This window comes from Mustela erminea, chromosome 10 (assembly GCF_009829155.1).
Source record: "Mustela erminea isolate mMusErm1 chromosome 10, mMusErm1.Pri, whole genome shotgun sequence".
Taxonomy (NCBI): Eukaryota; Metazoa; Chordata; class Mammalia; order Carnivora; family Mustelidae; genus Mustela; species Mustela erminea.
In genome coordinates, this window is record NC_045623.1 from 17,569,646 (window position 1) to 17,589,106 (window position 19,461).

At 39.8% G+C, this 19,461-nt stretch overlaps 1 protein-coding gene across 1 annotated transcript in view; it reads left to right on the plus strand.

Annotated features, from left to right (window-relative positions):
• The first annotated feature begins 13,328 nt into the window (after positions 1-13,328).
• LOC116567453 (calcium-binding mitochondrial carrier protein SCaMC-1-like) overlaps positions 13,329-19,461 on the plus strand; it is a 132,787-nt gene continuing 126,654 nt past the window's right edge. The window contains 1 exon segment of the mRNA XM_032302514.1: positions 13,329-13,548. Within this exon segment, the coding sequence (XP_032158405.1) occupies positions 13,329-13,548 (220 nt within the window).

Below are 19,461 nucleotides of genomic sequence, written 5' to 3' on the forward strand. Positions count from 1 at the left end.
TTCAGAACATGGCAAGCCTTAGGCCAGGGAAACACCAGCTGAGTCTGGAGGAGCAGAGCACACATCTCAGCTAATGGGGCCCAAGACATTCCTGGGGTCTTGGCCTTGTGCCCTGCCTCCATGTAATTTTTTATTTCTCCCTTGATTTCTTAGTTGGCCCATTCATTGTTTAGTAGCATATTGTTTAACCTCCATGTATTTATGTTCTTCCCAGATTTTTTTTGTGGTTGATTTCTAGTTTCATAGTGCCATGTTTGGAAAAGATGTAGGGTATGACTTTGAATTTTTTTAATTTGTTGAGCTTTGTTTTGGGCCTAATCTATTTTGGAGAACGTTTCATGAGCACTTGAAAAGGATGTGTATTCTGCTGTTTTAGGATGGAATGTTCTGAATGTATCTGTTAGATCCATCTGGTCCAATGTGTCATTCAAAGCCACTGTCTCTTTGTTGATTTTCTATTTGGATGACCTATCCATTGATGTAAGTGGGGTACTAAAGTCCCCTCTATTTTGTGCTTCTTCATATACTTGGATGCACCCATGTTGGGTGTATAAATATGTATAAATAAGTTGTGATATCTTCTTGTGGAATTGTTCCCCTTACTATTATATAATTTCCATCTTTGACCCCTGCTACAGTCTTTGTTTTAAGGTCTATTTTGCCCAATATAAGTATTGCTATCAGCTTTCTTTTCACTTTCATTTGCATGATAAATATTTTTCCGTCCCTTCTCTTTAAATCTGCATGTGTCTTTAAGTCTAAAAAGTATCTCTTGTAGGCCGCATATAGATGAGTTTTGCTTTTTTAATCTACTCTCTTATCTTATGTCTTTTGATTGGAACATTTAGTCCATTTATGTTCAAAGTAATTATTGCTAGGTGAGAATTTATTGTCATTTTGTTATTTGTTTTATGATTGTTTTTGTAGTTCTTCTCTGTTCTTTTCTTCTCATGTTCTCTTCCCTCATGAATTGCTAGTTTTCTTTAGTGATATACTTGGATTCCTTTTTCTTTATTTTTTGCTTATCTATTACTGGTTTTTGATTTGTGGTTACCTTTAGGTTTGCATATAACATCTTCTGCATATAGCAGTCTACATCCAATAGATGGTTGCTTAAATTTGAATCCATTGTTTATTCTTCTCTCCCCCCAATATTTTAGTTATATGGTGTCATACTTTACATCCTTTTATTTTGTGAATTTCTTGACTGATTTTTTTATAGCTATACTTAATTTTACTGCCTTTGTGCTTTCTATCTTTCTTACTCCTACTTATGGCCTTTCCTTTCCACTCAGAGTCCCCTTTAACATTTCTTGTAAGACTGGTTCAGTGGTGCTAAATTTCTTAACTTTTGTTTGTCTAGGAAACTCTTTATCTCTCCTATTCTGGATGTTAGCTTTGCTGGAAAGAGTGTTCTTGGCTGCAGGTTTTCCTCTTTTTCTTTTAAAGATTTTATGTATATATGTATGTATGTATTTAAGAGAGAGAGAGAGGGAGCGCGCATGAGTGGGAGAGGAGGAGTGAGAGGAACAGCAGACTCTGAGCATGGAGCCCAACACGAGGCTTGATTCCATGACCCCAAGATCACAACCTGAGCTAAAATCAAGATGTTCAACCCTGAGCCACCCAGGTACCCCTGCAGGGTTTTTTCTTTCACTACTTTGAACATATCATTCCACTCTCTTCTGACCTGTAGAATTTCTCCTGAAAAATCAGCTAGTAGCCTTATAGGATTTCCTTTTATTTAACTGTTTTCTGGTCTCTTGCTCCTTCTGAAATTCTCTTTATCAGGGTACCTGGGTGGCTCAGTGGGTTAAAGCCTCTGCCTTCGGCTCAGGTCCTGATCCCAGGGTCCTGGGATCAAGCCCCGCCTGGGGCTCTCTGCTCAGCGGAGAGCCTGCTCCCCTTCCTCTCTCTCTCTGCCTGCCTCTCTGCCTACTTGTGATCTCTGTCTGTCAAATATTTCCCAGGACCCTGGGATCAGGACCTGAGCCGAAGGCAGAGGCTTTAACCCACTGAGCCACCCAGGTACCCCTTAAATAAAATCTTTTAAAAAATAAAATAAAATAAAATAAAATTCTCTTTATCACTTTATCTCCTTATCACTTTTTGTTGTTTCAATTATTGTGTGTCTTAGTGTGGCCTCCTTGGATGATTTTGTTCAGGGCTCCTGCCTCCTGGATTTGAATTTCTGCTTCCTACCCCAGATTCAGGGCGTTTTCAGCTATTATTTCTTCAAGAATTATTTCTACCCCTTTTCTCTCTCTTCTCCTTATGGGATCCCTATATGTAAATGTTATAATGCTTTATGGTGTTACTGAATTTTTTAATCTATTTTCATTTATTATTTTTTTTCTTCCTCCTGTTTAGCTTGATTGATTTCTATTACTTTGTCCTTCAAGTTGCTGATCTGTTCTTCTGCTTCCTCTAGTCTACCATTTTTCCATTTAGTGTAGTGTTAATTAAGTTCATCTCTGATTTTTTTCTGTTTTCTACCTCTTTTTAATGGTTTCACTGATGTCCTATACTCTTTTCTCAAGTCCAGTGAGTACCTCTGTGAACATTACTTTATATTCTCTATCAGTCATATTACTTATTTTATTTAATTTAGGCTTCTTAGTATAATTTTGTCCTGTTAATTCATTTGTGACATATTCCTCTGTTTCCTCATTTCATCTAACTCCCTGTGTCTGTATGTATTAGGAACATTAGCTACATCTCCTGCTTTTGAAGATAGTTACCTTATGAAGAAGAGGAGCTATAGTGCTTTGCAGTGCAATGTTCCCTGTTTACCAGAACCCGGTGCTTCAGGGGTATCTCCCATGTGTATTGTGTATGACTTGCTGTTGTGGCTGAGCCACTTTTTTCTTCAGTCCCCTCATCTGCAATAGTGCACTTTGCTTGTTGTGGGCAGGACTTGGTCCTTGTGTTGTCAGTGGGACAGTCTGGTGCCACCTTGGGCTTGTTTGAGTCATACCTGGTATTTGCCAGAGATGCAGTAGCACCAAATTCTAAGGTGCTTTCCCTGCGTTGTCCCCTAAGAAGCTTTTTTTGGTGGGCAGGTCCTGCATTCAGACTACATGTCTGCCCCCAGCCCACTGCTAGGTCCATAGTCAAACTGGAATGTGTAGTTATCTTCCCCATTCCCTGGGACAAGAGTCATTTTGGAGTGGTGCTGGTCCTGTTGGCATGTAGCACCACTTCAGATGGGCTCAGGCCAAGAAAATATTGGAGGGGCGGGTCTGCAGGAGAAAGTGGGGGCAGGACACATGGTGTTAGCAGGGTCTGCAATAGTCTGCTGCAGAAGGGAACCTGCAGCTACCTGGGGAAACTCTTGCCCAGGCCTGGTTGGAGAGGGTACATTGCCAAGGCTCTTGGGTGCAGGGCTCACTGTTAACAAGCTAGGTGGAGAGTGTTGGTGGTACACTGTTTTCCACAAGTGTCCAGGTATCTCTGCTGGGGGGAAGGGGAGGGAAATGGTATCTGTTAGTTCTTATCATTGGAGATGTCTCCCAAAGATTCCTATTCCTCCAGCACATGCTCTGAGATTAGTAAATAAATCTTCTTCCAGTATACTTCAGGCACTTTTCAAACTGCTGCTTCTATGCTATATCTCAGCAGGGCTATTTATTAAGCTGTATTTTTATGGTGGGGACTCCACTCTTTTGGGTCTCCCAGAACCAAACCTGCTGGTTTTTAAATTTCTAGGTGTTAAGCCCAACTGATTGTTAGGCCTCTCTGTTTCCACAGCCAAATGTTATGGGGGATTTCTCTTTCCTATGCAGATCCCCTGTATCTGGGGTGCCTTTTGTGGGGTCTGGGCCTTTCCCCTTTCTGTATCTAGCATGCTTGTCTCTCCCATGGGCAGCCCCACATGTCTTTTTGACTCCCGACCATGTCTCTGAGCTTCCTACCCTCTTTGATGCAGCTTCTTGCTCTATATTTAGCTGTGGGAAGTCTGTTCTGCCAGTGTTTGGGTCATTTTCTGGTTTATTTACTGTGATGTGGTGTTATCTAGTTGTATCTGTGGGAATAGGTGAGCTTAGGATCTTCCTACTCTGACATCTTTCCCAGAAGTCCTCTGATTACTTGATTTGAAAGAGTGTCTAAATCTAACACCTCAGAATATTAGCTTTCTGGATTCTCATCAGTGAGTACAAGCTGGCAGAGTCTTCCACTCCACACCTCCCAAAAGGCCAGGTGGGAGAATAATATTTGAGGAGGTGTGTTTGAAGGATATTTGGTTGAGTTACTCTTCCAGTTACTTTAACTTTTGTCCTTGGAATGAGCTGACACAATTATTGGAGTTGTGTTATCCTAGCCATTCCCAAAATTGCCTTGGCTAAGTTGTGTTTTAGCATTATGGTCTCCACTTTAACAAAACTGTTGACAAGAAGCAGCCTTTACTGTTACTGTAAATTATTTTAGGAATTTTTGAAGGACTATATCTTCTTTCATCACTCAGTGAGATATTTTTTAAACAACTCATTGCTACATAAAATGTTGGTACTCCCAAGGAGCTGATGATGTGTTCTCTTTTGTCTGATAATAAGAATTGTGCTACTGACCATGTTTTCCCTTATCATCTATAGTTTACCATTTTCTGGTCTTGACTTTCTACTCTCAAAATTGTGTAATGCTTTGACAACATGAATTCAGATAGAACTCAATTGGCAATTGGCTCCCATCCACCACCTGTTTGCAATCCTCAGCCAAGGATCAGTTAAAAGTATTACCCTCTTTAGGGCAAAAAGTCAGAAAATGACTTTATGATAATTTGGGGCTTTATCAATAATAATTGGTCTATTTCCTACACACCTCATAAGTGAAGGCAAATAAATTAAAACACATAGTAACTGGAAGATTAATTGAAAAGGATTGCCTTCTTTAACATTGCAATAATGTGAGTATGAATTTTATGTGATGGAATTTTGGGGATTGCATTTATAGAGAGGGTTTTGTTTTCATTTATCATGAAGTTTCTAACTCTACTGTGTCTCAACAAAAAGTATACACTATTTATTGACAATGAGCCACATATGTTTTATATTGTGCACATTGTTAAGTGTTTTTATTGTAAGATACCTCAAAACCATTATAGAACAAGGTAGGGTATATACACATGAATGGAAAATAAAGTAGAATAAAAAGACTCAATTGAGTGTACTTTGGTATTTGTCTATTCTGAATATAATATATTCAGTTTCCATATTAATTCCATAAAGGAGAACCATCTTATTCTTTTTTTCTTTTAAGATTGCTTTCAAGATCTACAAAATAGCATTACTACTTGTACTGAGTAGTGTTCCCTTTAAAATTCATGGCCACCCAGAACCTCAGAATGTGATCTTATTTAGAAGTAGAGTCTTTACAGATGTAATAGGTTAAGATGAGGTCTTACTAGGGGCCATACTAGTTGGCCCTAAATCCAATAACTGGTTTCCTTTTAAGAAGACCATGTAAAGACAGAGAGAGACACATAGAAGGTCATGTGATGGTGGAAGCAGAGATTGAAATGATGCAGTTAGAAGTCAAGGATTGCTGGCAACCATTAGAAACTGGAAAGAGACAAAGAAAAATTCCCCTTTAGAGCCTCCAGAAGAAGGTGACCTTGTTTATATCTTGATTTCAGACTTTTGACCTGAATTGTAAGAGAGTAAATTTCTGATGTGTTAAGCAACCCAGTTTTTGGTAATTTGTTAATTATTTAAAACATAAATTGAACATCTAGTAGGTGCTCCATAAATAACTGCCAATTAATATCCTTCAGAAGGGAGAATTAATTAAGCCTATAATAATATGAATAAGAGTGACACTTCTAAAATAATTTTAGACAAAACACATTCTGATGAAGAAAAACGTTCTTTCTTTCTTTCTTTCTTTCAAAAACACACTATGGTATGATATAAAATGCTTTATTATAATTGTATTGAAAAGTTTTGATCTCATTAATATTACTATGAATTATAGCCAAATAAACTGACATAAATAAGGGGGATCAAATATCATGCTTCGGAATTATGCTACCCACAGATAACATAAAGATTTTATCATTTAACCATTTGTTAACAGTCATAGGTGGCTTGGTGCACCCAATACACTGGGTTTCATTAACTTGATCACTCTTGGAAAGATATTTATAAAACATTTATAGGAAAAGAATGCTGTGATATATTCCTTAATTGATGAACTTTCATGATATTGTAGGACATAGAGAAAAAATGTAAAAAAGAATGATAAGTAAAGGAGGAATAATAAAAATTGTTATTTTTCTCACGAAATGTTTCCAGGTGATGAACCATGCATTTTATTAAGCATAAATTTATATACTTTATAAATTCATAGTTAAATATGTCAATGATTTGGGGAAAATATTAATTGAATGATATAGAAAATGCTAACAACATGGTTCATAAAGGCATTCTTTTTTTTTTACATTATTTTTATTTATTTATTTATTTTAATTTCTTTTCAGCATAACAGTATTCATTGTTTTTTCACCATACCCAGTGCTCGATGCAATACGTGCCCTCCCCAATACCCACTACTTGGTTCCCCCAACCTCCCACCCTCCACCCCTTCAAAACCCTCAGGTTGTTTTTCAGGGTCCATAGTCTCTCATGGTTCACCTCCCCTTCCAATTTCCTTCAGCTCCCTTCTCCTCTCCATCTCCCCATGTCCTCCATGTTATTTGTTATGCTCCACAAATAAGTGAAACCATACGATAATTGACTCTCTCTGCTTGACTTATTTCACTCAGCATAATCTCTTCCAGTCCCATCCATGTTGCTACAAAAGTTGGGTATTTATCCCTTCTGATGGAGGCATAATACTCCATAGTGTATATGGACCACATCTTCCTTATCCATTTGTCCGTTGAAGAGCGTCTTGGTTCTTTCCATGGTTTGGCGACAGTGGCCATTGCTGCTATAAACATTGGGGTACAGATGGCCCTTCTTTTCACGACATCTGTATCTTTGGGGTAAATACCCAGGAGTGCAATTGCAGGGTCATAAGGAAGCTCTATTTTTAATTTCTTAAGGAATCTCCACACTGAAAGGCATTCTTAAACTGTCATTCTGATGTTCTGTCACCCTCTACTGATCAGTGGCCAAATTACATTTAGCTTTCTTCCCTGGCCAAAGTGGATTTCTTTTTTGAAGACTGAAAAATAGTTTGGCCTAAGACCAGAAATAATGGGGATTTATGGTCTGTGTTTACTTCTGTCTCATATAAATGTAGTTCAGAGGCTGCGATAATGGTTCTGTAGTCATCAGGATGCTGGTTCTTTCTGTCTTAGTGCTCTGTTATGCATAAGCTCTATATGCTGAGTGAAATAAATAGGTGCACAGCCTTTCAAAGAGTAGACTAGAATGAAGTCCATGTCACAGCACAGTGAAAGTTGGTGTATTGGTAGTTCTGACCAAGAGTGCTGAAGTGATGGGCTTGGTCCCTTGCAGTTATATGAGATTGGTGTGCCCAATTCTGGACTACGTGATGATACACAGTAAACTTCACAAATTGATATTCTACAAATTCATCACCACAAATGGGTACTCATGGTGTCCTACCCAGTTTCTCTCAAAGCATAGCCTTCCCACTCTCCACATTAACTATGCTATACTTTCTCCAATTTCTTCAAATTTCTGGCCCTCACATCCTCTATTTCTGGTTTTCTCTTACTCACATTTAACATCCTCATTCTCACCAGTTCTTCATTTTTCATTGAAGGGATGGAAACCATTGCATGGGCCCCCTCATCTTTCCACTATTGTACTTACAAACTCTCAACAGACTTTGCATCCATTTTTCCATTGCATTGGAGGAAGGGCATCTATAGCTATAGTCAGCCTGTGCACTAAGATCAATCAGGAAATTCTTGGAGTGGTCAGCTTGAGCTAGTGTGGTGGCAATGGAGGGGAAGTGAAGCAGACAGATCATGATGTATTTTAGAGATAAAATTGAAAGAACTTTGTGAAGTATTGGATGGAGGGTATAAGCGAGAGATAGAGGTGAATTTGCAGAGAATATGGAGAGTTGGATGTACTCAAGGTTATGATTTTGCAAAATAAATAAGACAAAGAAAGAGGGAGCAAATGTGTAAAGGGATATGGGAGGTAGTGATTAAGATGATGGATTATGAATGTAAGTGGAAGGAAAGAAACAACTGACACAATGAAATGAGGACAGTGACAATACAGAAACATTAATAGATTATAGGTCCTGGTGACATCCCTGTTCATATTACTTGCCTGTTTCTTAGGTCAATTGTCTTTTTCTTATTGATTTAAGATTCCTTATATATATTGAATACTATTCTATAGAGGTCGTAAAGTTGGATTTTCTATCTGTGACTCTTTTTCACCTTTTAAATGATGTCTCTTGATGCACAAGTATTTTCAATTTTATCAAATTTGTATTCTATGGTTCATGCTTTTCTTAGGTCTTATTTGGAACTCCTCTATGCTGAGATCATAAACATATTCTTCTACATTTTCTTTGTAACACTTTAAGACTTCACATCTTTACTTTTAGGTCTCTATTTTACCTAGAATTTACTTTTATGCAAAGTATGAGGTAGGGATCAGTCTAACTCTCCCCAGTCTGATTTCTGCTCCACCAATTCACTGAAAATAATGATGCATTTCTTGCCAAAGCCAAAAGACTCTTTACAGTCCTAGCTCTTAATTTTACTCACCATTTGATACTTTTAGCAGCATTTGACTCTTTTTTTTTCTTCTCAAAACAGCCTCTTCTCATGCTTTCTTTAATAGTTCACTTTCCTGTTTTCTTCTACTTCTGTGAAGGCTCTTTCTCAGTCATCCTTTAATACAGATATAACATGAAAAATAATGACCACTTATGAAGTGCCTCCTATGTGCCAGGCCTCATATTAAGTTTTTTTTTTTTTTAACTGAATCCTCACAACAGAATGTTGAGACAGAACTGGTACTGATAAGGAAACTGAGGTTCAGAGAAATTATGCCATGTGCCCAAAATTATTCAGTTGCAGGCAGTTTGAATTTGAGCCTGAGCTCTTTACCATATGCCATGCTGGCTCTGTTGCCTGCATTTGAAATGTACATTTTAGAGTTTTCCAGAGCTTGGTTTAGGGCCCTCTTCCTACTCTATACTTTCTAAGTGATATTCTTCTCTCCTACAGGGTTAAAAGCTATCTGTATGCCAGTGACTGACAAATTTATATTTCCAGCTTGGACTTCTTTTGTAAGCTGTGCATGCAATTTTGTCAGTTCATGAATCACTGGCATCTTAACAAGTCTAAGTTTGAACTCTTGATCTTAATCCCAATCTCCTGCACCTTGGGGACTGACAACTCCTACATGGTGCCTCATGCCAGAAACCTAAGTTATTTTTGATACTGTCTTAGTCCCCTCATGCTGTTATAACAGAATACCATAGACTGGGTGGCTTATAAACCACAGGAATTTACTTCTCTCAGTTCTGAAGGCTGGAAGTCCAAGATCAAGGCACCTGTAGATTTGACGTCTGGTGAGGGCCTGCTTTCTGATTCGTAGATGCCTTCTTGCTGTGTCCTCACATGATGGAAGGGGCAAGAGAGCCCTTGGGTGTCCTTTTTTTTTTTAAGGTTTTATTTATTTATTAAACAGAGATCACAAGTAGGTAGAGAGGCAGACAGAAAGAGAGAGGAGGAAGCAGGCTCCCTGCTGAGCAGAGATCCTGATTCGGGGCTCCATCCCAGGACCCTGGGATCATGACCTGAGCTGAAGGCAGAGGACTTAACCCACTGAGCCACCCAGACGCCCCTTGGGTGTCTTTAATCAGGGCACTTAATCCCACTCAGGAGGCATGCCCTTCATAACTGAAACACCTCCCCAAAGTCCCACTTCCTAATACCATCACATTGGGGGTTAGGATTTCAATATTAATTTTGGAGGGACATTAACATTCAGACTATAGCAGGTATCATTTTCTCTCTCAAATCCTGCAATCCTTCAGAAAGTTCTTTCAATTATACCTCTAAAATGATCATGATCTGTTTGCTTCTCTTCCCCTCCACTGCAACCACTCTAGTTCAAGTTTACCACTACCCCCACCTTTCTTTTTTTTAAGAATTTATTTACTTATTTACTTATTTATTTATTTTTTGAGAAAGAGAGAGAGCGCAGCAGAGGGAGAGAGAGAGAAGCAGGCTCCCTGTGAGCCTGACGTGGAACTCAATCCCAGGATGCTGGGATCAACCCTGACCTGCTCCTGAGCTGAAGGCAGATGCTTAACCAGCTGAGCCACCCAGGTGCTCCTCAAGCTGACCACTCGTAACTAACCTCACTGCACTGGCTCCTAACTTTTTCCTGTATCCTCCTCACAGTAGCTAGCAGGATCTTTACACATTAAACCATGTTATTCTGCTGCCAAAAATGCATAAATTGTTCCTGGTATAGGCTGTAACATTTCCCAACAATATTCAGCATTCCTCCCTGTGGGAGGACTTGAAGTCGGGAAAGCATATCACTTGTTTTGGCCAATAAAATAAACAGAGAAATTGACTATGTCACCTACAGGCAAAGGCTTTAAGATCCACAGCCTGCTTTCCCCTGTTCCTTGTTCCCTTTGCCACAGCTAAATGGTATTCCAGATAGTGGCTGCCTCAGTCCCAAAGTAAGGACATTGACATCCCAGGAGCAGAACCTACTGCTGACCTATGATGCGTATATGTACAAGTGAGGTATTTAACCTGTAGGTCACTGAGATTCTGGAGTTGTTTGTTATCACAGTATAACCTGGCTTATCCTGGCTGATAAAACTCTATATTGTTCTTGGGATAAAAGCCGGGATCTTTAATGTGGCCTCTGGTTTTAATCTCAGCCTTTGCTATTCTTTCTGTTGTTTATTATTCTCCAGTGACAGTGGCTTTCTTTTAGTTCTTTAAACTTTCTAAGTTCTTTTCTTCTCAGGAATCTTAAAAATACAAGGAATGCTATTTTCTGCACTGGAAATAGGCAAACCCCTACTTATCTTTCAGGTCTTGTCTTAAATATCACCTAAACTTCAGGAGTCCTTCCTTCACTCCTCAATATATATTATGGTCTCTGTTATGTTCTCATAGAACAATTACAAACTGAGATGAGTGCAATTTTCCTTCATTACACTTATCTCAGTTTGTAATTATTCTGTGAGTTATGATTTTCTATGTCTATGCTTTCAGCTGTGACAGAATACCAGTAGAAAGTGGTTTAAATAACAGAGGTTTGATTAGTTTCCTGTCCAAATAGGTCCAGTGGAAACTGGTTCCAGGATTAGTTCACTGGCTCAGCAATGCGATCAAGAGCTTGGATACTTTCCATCCTTCAGCTCTGCCATCCTCAGGCTTTTTTTTTTTTTTTTAATCTTTTTTTTTTTTTTTAAGATTCATATATTTATTTTAGAGAAAGAGAGAGAGAGAGAGAGAGAGAGAGCATTCAAGTGGGGGCAGGGGCAGAGGAAGAGTAAGAATCTCCAGTGGACTCTTGACTGTGTGGGAAGCCCAATGCAGGGCTCTATCTCAAAACCTGAGATCATGACCTGAGCTGAAATCAAGAGTCAGATGTCAACTGACTGAGCCACCCATGTGCTCTTTTGCCATCCTAAGATTTTGACTTTCACCTTATCTCGTTGCCCCAACATCTGTAGAGATCAAAAGGAAACAATAAGCAGTATCAGTTCACACAGAGATGATTTAAAAACGTGGGTCCAGAATAATACTAATGGGAAAAAGGTTCCTAAATTTCAGCTCATACTAAAAATCAGATATGTGCATAAAATGTATTTGCCTAACCTGGTTTTTCTGATCTTTCTCCTGAGTCCTACCTGCTGCATTAAAAAAAAAAGAACCAAATATCTAATTTGTTTTAATACTTGGACTGTCTGCTAACTGATTAGGACCTTTAGATAGTATTGTGTTTGGTCACTAATGTTCTCCTTAGGAGAGAATCTGGGTTTCTGAGGCCCTAATGTGGTTTACTTGTGACTTCTGTGGCACTGAGGCTAAGGGCCAAACTGCTCGTTTAGATCCTTGGAGCATGCTGGTTGGCATCAGTTGGTCCTTTGTCTATGTGTTCAGTGCTGGTCTCCATCGCTGCACTGCTGTGGCTAATCTGTTCTCTTAACTTTAGCCGTACTTCTGATGGCTATCCTTGGTCGCTACCGATTACAGACTTCCTGAATTTCTTACCAAATCTTTCATCTAGCCCACTGACCAGGGGATCAATCCCATTACACAACAGCAATGGGTTTCAATTTTTTTTATTCACCCACCCACAATTTTTGTACTCTTATTTAAATATTATATATACATGCAGTTGTCAATTCATGTTAAATATTAGAAAGGTTAGTTTACACTTGCTTTTATAGATATAAAAAGTCTGAATATTTTCTCCCTTGGTTTCTAAGGAGTTTGGATTTCAACAACCCTATGGGAATGGGAGAGGAAGCCTAGGTCTAATAATAAAAAGAAAGAGAATTGGCCCAGGATGGCCCTATGGAAGCTGATCTAGTCAACCATGGCTCTGAGCACAAAACTGAAAAAACAAACAAAATCCTCACCTAAGAACTCATAAAGATGGGACTATCCTCTGTCAGTTTGGAGTTTGAATTAAGAATGTGCTGCTGGGGGCGCCTGAGCGGCTCAGTGGGTTAAAGCCTCTGCCTTTGGCTCAGGTCATAATCCCAGGGCCCTGGGATCAAGCCCCACATTAGGTTCTCTGCTCAGCAGGGAGCCTGCTTCCCCTTCTCTCTCTCTCTCTGCCTACTTCTCTGCCTACCTGTGATCTCTGTCAAACAAATAAAAAAAATGTCTTAAGAAAAAAAAAAAAAAAAAGAATGTGCTGTCTGGGGCGCCTGGGTGGCCCAGTCATTGGGCATCGGCTGGGGTCATGATCCCAGGGTCCTGGGACTGAGTCCCAGAATGGGGTTCCTTGCTGAGGGGGGATGTCTGCTTCTCCGTCTCTCTCTGCCTCTCCCCCTGCCCCTGCTCTCTCTCTCTCTCTTACTCTCTATCAAATAAATAAATAAAATCTTAAAAAAAAAATAAAAAAAGAATGTGCTGTCTGGGAATCCCTGGCTAAACCTTAATCTAAACAATAACAACAACACCAATGGTGGTCGCAAGCAAATTTGCCCCGCCCACCAAGACTGGCAGAAGCAAATCCAGAACCAGGCCTGTTGCCCAACAGGCGGGAACCTACCAGCTAGCTGCCTTGGAAACTTGGAGGTTCCCAGAGACCGTGTCCCCTGCAGGGCAGCTCCGTCTGACGGTGGGGCTCTCCTACCTTTCAGAGGAGGCTTAGCACTCTGTGCCCATGCTGCACCAAATGTGGAGCTTTCTGTTGCCCACAGTGGTTGGCCAGGAAGACAAATCCAACAGCCTTTTTGAAGAACTCTTCCAGAAGCTGGACCACTGCGGGAATGGCATGGCAGACATCACAGAATTGCAGAAAGAACTGGAAGCTATGGGCATCCCCATATGCCAGGACAAAGAGGTGGGCCATAGTGCATTCAGGCCACACAGAATCGGGGGGAACCTTTTAGGAGGTGGGGGTGGGGGTGGGATTGAGGGTGGGGACTGAGAAGACCCCTTTAGCCCTTCCTGAGCTCTCCAGGCTAGAAATTCTTTTCATGTGAGCTGCTTCACTTAAAACTGCCCAGCTGTTGGAACACTTAACATAAGTTTCTGCCCTAATAGTGGCCTATTCAACATGGGAAAACATGTTGAAGACTTTACCATCTTGTTTAAGACAGGTCCAAGCCACTGAAACTCTTAAAAGGCCCACTTGCACCATCCCAACATTAACCAAAGTCCCCAGTGACCTAAATACCTAGGGCCTGTGTTCAAATTCTGTTAGCTTTTGGTAACTCCAAGGGTCTGCCTTGACAGCCTGTGATGGCTTGTCACAGCCTGTGATGGCATCCCATAGATTGGTCCATGCAACCTTCATAGCCCTTTGCTCCAGAAGGCTCCTACTTAGGGCAGCCCCATGCCCTTTGGCGACATACCTGTGTGTGCACTGGCTACTCTGCAGGTGGGGAACTGGAGATGTTCTAATCCTAACATGTTAATCACAACCACATATTTTCAGTTTAACCACATATTGAAGTATTTATACTATGCCTCAACAGTATGCCATACACTATAGTGTAGAATTATCATTTAGCTTAACAAATCTCATCTCAGCTTGTAATTATTCTGTGAGTTATGATTTTCTATGTCTATGCTTTCAGCTGTGACAGAATACCCAGCAGAAAGTGGTTTAAATAACAGAGGTTTGATTAGTTTCCTGTCCAAACAAGTCCAGTGAAAACTGGTTCCAGGATTGGTTCACTGGCTCAGCAATGCGATCAAAAGCTTGGATACTTTCCATCCTTCTGCTCTGACATCCTTATCCTTTTTTTTTTCTTTTTTTTTTTTTTTTTAAGATTCATATACTGACTGCTGTGTTTTCAGAGAAGCCCCACTTCCACACCTGTACATTTAACTAGCTGATCATCTAGAGTAAAAAAAATAAATAAAAGAGTGTTTTAATTTAAGCTTCTCTAAGAGACTACGAGGCCCAGCAGCAGCATGGGAATGTTTGAAAAGGGGAAGGGGTCACCAGGTTTTCTAGAAATCTTTTTCTTGTGAAGAGACTTAAGTACATTCAGTAAGAGAAAATAACAATATTTAACAAGTTTCCATCTGGTAGGCTTGAATTGAATAATGGACCTGAGGTCACACAACATGGAGTCCGGACAATCAGGACAGTAGCATTTACTGTTAAGTCCATAATTCTTGGGACTTATATAGTGCCTGCAGAGAAATGCGGGGATAACTACATCCCCTAGATAATGCTGTGTCATATTTTGTTATAGAAATTGATGATTTATTCCCCGAGGCCAGCTACAGATGCCAGTCTTAATTTTACACAATATATAGTGATTTCACTGGGTCCTCTGTGTCCAAGTCTTTCTGCTGTGTTCACTTTGCATTACCTAGAAAACAAATTGATGACTTTATGCCTTCTTTTTGAATATATCCCCATAATCTTAATATTCCATTTCCCTTCTAGTAAAGATCTAGATTTCAGAAGACTGTCCAGAGTCCATTCTATCTTCATTTCATTTATTCCAGTGGTACTCCAACTAGGGGTGATTGTGCCCTTCAGGGACATTTGATGTTTTTGACATTTTTGTCCCCATGATGGCTGCGGATATGTGTGTGTGCATGTGTGCACATGTGTGCATGTGTATGTGTGTGTGTGTGTGTGTGTGATATTAGTATCTAGTGAATGAAGGCCAGGGATGTTGCTAAACATCCTACAGTGCACAGGACAACAAAAGATGATCTGGTTCCTAATATCAATAGTGTTGAGGTTGAAAAACTCTGACTTACCCCAGTCACCGCCCCTGCCATTCCTTGCTCCCCTCTTCCAGGAGCTGAACATGCCCTTTACTTCAATGAGTAAATAGAGGTGAACTGCACTGAATTCCTTCAGATTTCTGGCCTTCTTGAAAAATTTCTTCAGCTGTAAAATGGGGATAATAATAGTGCTTAGCTCATAAGGTTCTTATGATGATTAATGAGTAAATAAATGAAAAATGCCCAAGATTATTTATTAAGCTTAAAGCAGTTAGTAAACCTCAATAAATTTGATACATGGATTATAATCTTACCTTTAGTTACATCTATGCTCAGTTTCTTTCCACTAGTCTCAAGGAATGGGATGTTCTTTGCAAAGTTGGTTCTTTCAGTTATATTGTCAACTTGGTTTCCGTCTCCTTTATTTTTTTTTTTAAGATTTTTTATTTTTTTTTTATTTGTCATAGAGAGAGAAGCGAGAGCAAGCACAGGCAGACAGAGTGGCAGGCAGAGGCAGAGGGAGAAGCAGGCTCCCTGCCAGGCAAGGAGCCCGATGTGGGACTCGATCCCAGGACGCTGGGATCATGACCTGAGCCGAAGGCAGCTGCTTAACCAACTGAGCCACCCAGGCGTCCCGGTTTCGGTCTCCTTTAAAATAGGAAAAGTACAACTTCTGTTATTCTCTTTCTTCCTCCGGTATTTTCAAACTCTTCCTGTCTAATAACAGTGATCCTCCCACGGCCCAGTCTCCCCACCTAGCGATCGTCCTATCATTTTCCTCCATCTGTAGTCTGGTCTTTGACAAAGCTGTGTCTGCACTCTCTGCCTTCTCTTCTCTGTGGCGAGACTTCAGTCTCCATTATTTCCCTCTACGAAAGGTCACTAAGGACTTCTGCATTGCGTAGTTTGGCTCTTGGGCTCTATTCTGCGGCATGGAACTCTGATGACGACTCCTGAATTTTTTCCTTTGGCACTTTGTCTCAGCTCTCTGGCTGGTGCTTTTCAGATCCCTTTATAGACTCTCTTTAGGCTCACCCCTCAAACACAGGTGGGCTTCAAGATTACTTTTCAAGCTTCCAACTGTTATCCTAGTGTGGGTGACTCACAAATGGATAGCTAGGCCCTGCTTCTGAGTCTCTCCTCTTCCCCCCCGTGATCATAGTCTTGGTTAAGCGTTTCACCACCAAGCCCTTTTATATTCCTCCTTTTCTCTTACCCCAACATGCAGTTCATCACGTGGTCCTATGTAATTCTTTAGTATACCTCATAACCAGTTCCCTTCCTCTCCATACCTATCGCTCCTAGTAAGCCCTGGCCCCACCATCTCTCACCGAGTCACTGTAACCAGTCTTATAACCAGTCTTTTTGCCTTTCCTCTCACTAATTTTTCCTCCATATTGCACCAGATGACCCTTCTAAAAGTTACATTTTTATTGTATCCTGACCCTGCTTAAAATTCTTCAGGGGCTTGACAATTGGGAAAAGTCATTGGGAAAAGTCATTTCCTTGTCATTGGGAAAAGTCCAAGCCTCTTACTATGGTATATAAGATGATTTCTTGGTAGCTGTTGAGGGTGGTGTCGCAGTTCTCCACCTTACAGTTATTCAAAGATCTGGATTCCTTTCTTCTTGTGGCTCTACCATCCTCAAGGGTCTCTCATGATTATCTGCATTTAGCTGGTGAAAGTGGAATGAGCATGTAGGATTCTGTTAGCCAGTCTTAGAAATGGTACACATTACTCTCCCTCTTACTTCATCAGTGAGACCTTGCACACATGACCAAATTTAACTGCAAGGGAGACATTTTTATAATTAGTAATGTAATCTAGTGGCGTGTCCAAAGAAGGCAAGAAGGAATTTTGGTAGACAGCTGGTGGTCTCTGCTACATCCCTCACACTCTTGTATCTTTATTCACCTTTTGCTACTCATTTTTAGAATGTTCCGGTGGAGCTACTTCTCTGACCGTTTCCCTCACATCTTTATTTCCCACTGAACATTGAATATTTTTTTTCCTTTGGATATATTTTAGTTTATGTTGTAATTAGTATCTCTGTTCTTCAATAAAACATTAATCATTATAAGAATTTTGTAAAATATGTAGATATATTTCCCAAGAGTTCTAGTTGTTTTTTAAAGTATAGTGTCCTATCAGTTTTGAGTGTGCAATATAGGGCTTCTTTTTTAAGTTTTTTTTAAAGATTTTATTTATTTATTTGACAAACAGGGATCACAAGTAGGCAGAGAGGCAGGCAGAGAGAGAGAGGAGGAAGCAGGCTCCCTGCTGAGCAGAGAGCCCAATGTGGGACTTGATCCTAGGGCCCTGGGATCATGACTAGGTGCCCCTAGTGCTTTGACAATTCTATATATTACTCAGTGCTCATCAAGATAACTGTATTCTTAATCTGCTTCACCTCTTTCATCCACTCTCCCACCCACTTCCCCTATGTTCTCTACAGCTAAGAGTCTGTCTGGGTTTTTTTTTTTTTTTTAATCTCTCTTTTTTTTGTTTGGTTGGTTTCTTAAGATCCATGTATGAATGAAATCATACGGTATTTTTCTTTCTCTGGCTGACCTATTTCATTTAGCATTCTACTTTCCGGATCCATCTATGTTGTTGCAAAGGACAAGATTTCATTCTTTTTTTTATGGCTGAGTGATATATACATGTCACTTCACCCATTCATCTATGAGAAGAAATTTGGGTTGTTCCCATAATTTGGCTATTGAACCTTGAACGTTTTCTATCATAATGGCTTTGGTGTCTTCCCCATTAGCCTATAAACTTCTTGAGGGGAGAGGCTATACCTGGTCCATTTCTTTTTCTCAAGCATTTACTGAGTGGGTGGATACATGAATGATTGTTGAGTAGAAGAGTAGACTAGTCAGCTGCTAAACTTCTTGAAAGATCCAATACTCAAAGATTCTATGTTTTTAGTGTTAGAAATTTTACTCTAAAACTAAGGTACCAATAATCTATGACAGAATACCTAATTTATATAAGATAAATGTATGCATGTTTAAACACTGTAATTTAAAATCTACTTTGTCTGAATCCCACGTCTCTAATATAATTTCTTCTCTCTTATAGACACTGTTAAAATCTGTTGATATAAATGCATGCAATCTGTTGAGGCTTAGCACATTTATGCAGTACCTTAAAGATAATGAGAAGATAATGAGGTTGACTTTTAAGAGTTTGGACACAAATAATGATGGTATGTTTGTATGTGAACAAACATATATAGCCAAGAATAACCATGTTTTAGTAAATGTTTATTATTTGGTATTTGGGATCCATGAAAGGTTATTAAAAATTCATTTATTTAATCCATCATTTGTTTGACTGTAACTGCTCCTAAGGAATATTTTTAAATGGTGTAATTTTTATTTACATACTATCTTTCAAAAATAATAATCATGAATCAAAAAGCCTGTACCTTTTGAACTATATACTTTTTCCTTTGAACAATATAAATAAAGATACTTATAACACTTTAGGGGCACCTGGGTGGCTCAGTGGGTTAAGACCTCTGCCTTTGGCTCAGGTCATGATCCCAGGATCCTGGGATCGAGCTCCACATCGGGCTCTCTGCTCAGCATGGAGCCTGCTTCCTCCTCCTCTCTCTCTGCCTGCCTCTCTGCCTACTTGTGATCTCTGTCTGTCAAATAAATAAATAAAATCTTTTTTTAAAAAAAGATACTTATAACATTTTGATAAGGTTTTTACATGAAGCTCCATGTGGCAATCTCAAATGATGAGTGAAAGTTAGTTTAGTGAGGAGTGGAAAAATGTTCCAGGCAGGGAGATGGCTTTCTATGAGATTGGTTACACCAGGAGAGCAGATCATGTCTGAGGAACTGCAGGAAGAACAGTGAAGCCAAGGCTGAGAGCAAGGAGAAGTTTCAGAGATGAAGCTAAGAAGCGGGCCCAGGCAGGATCATGGAGGTCCTTGAGGCCTGTGAAGATTTCTGGACTCAATTCCTGGGGGAATGAGGTGGAAGACCACTGAAGAGTTTTCGGTAGGAGGAGTAGTACCATCATACTTGTGTGGAACATGGATTGGTGTCTAAGCTAAAATGGGATTAGTGGTGATGGGAATAAATAATTTGGG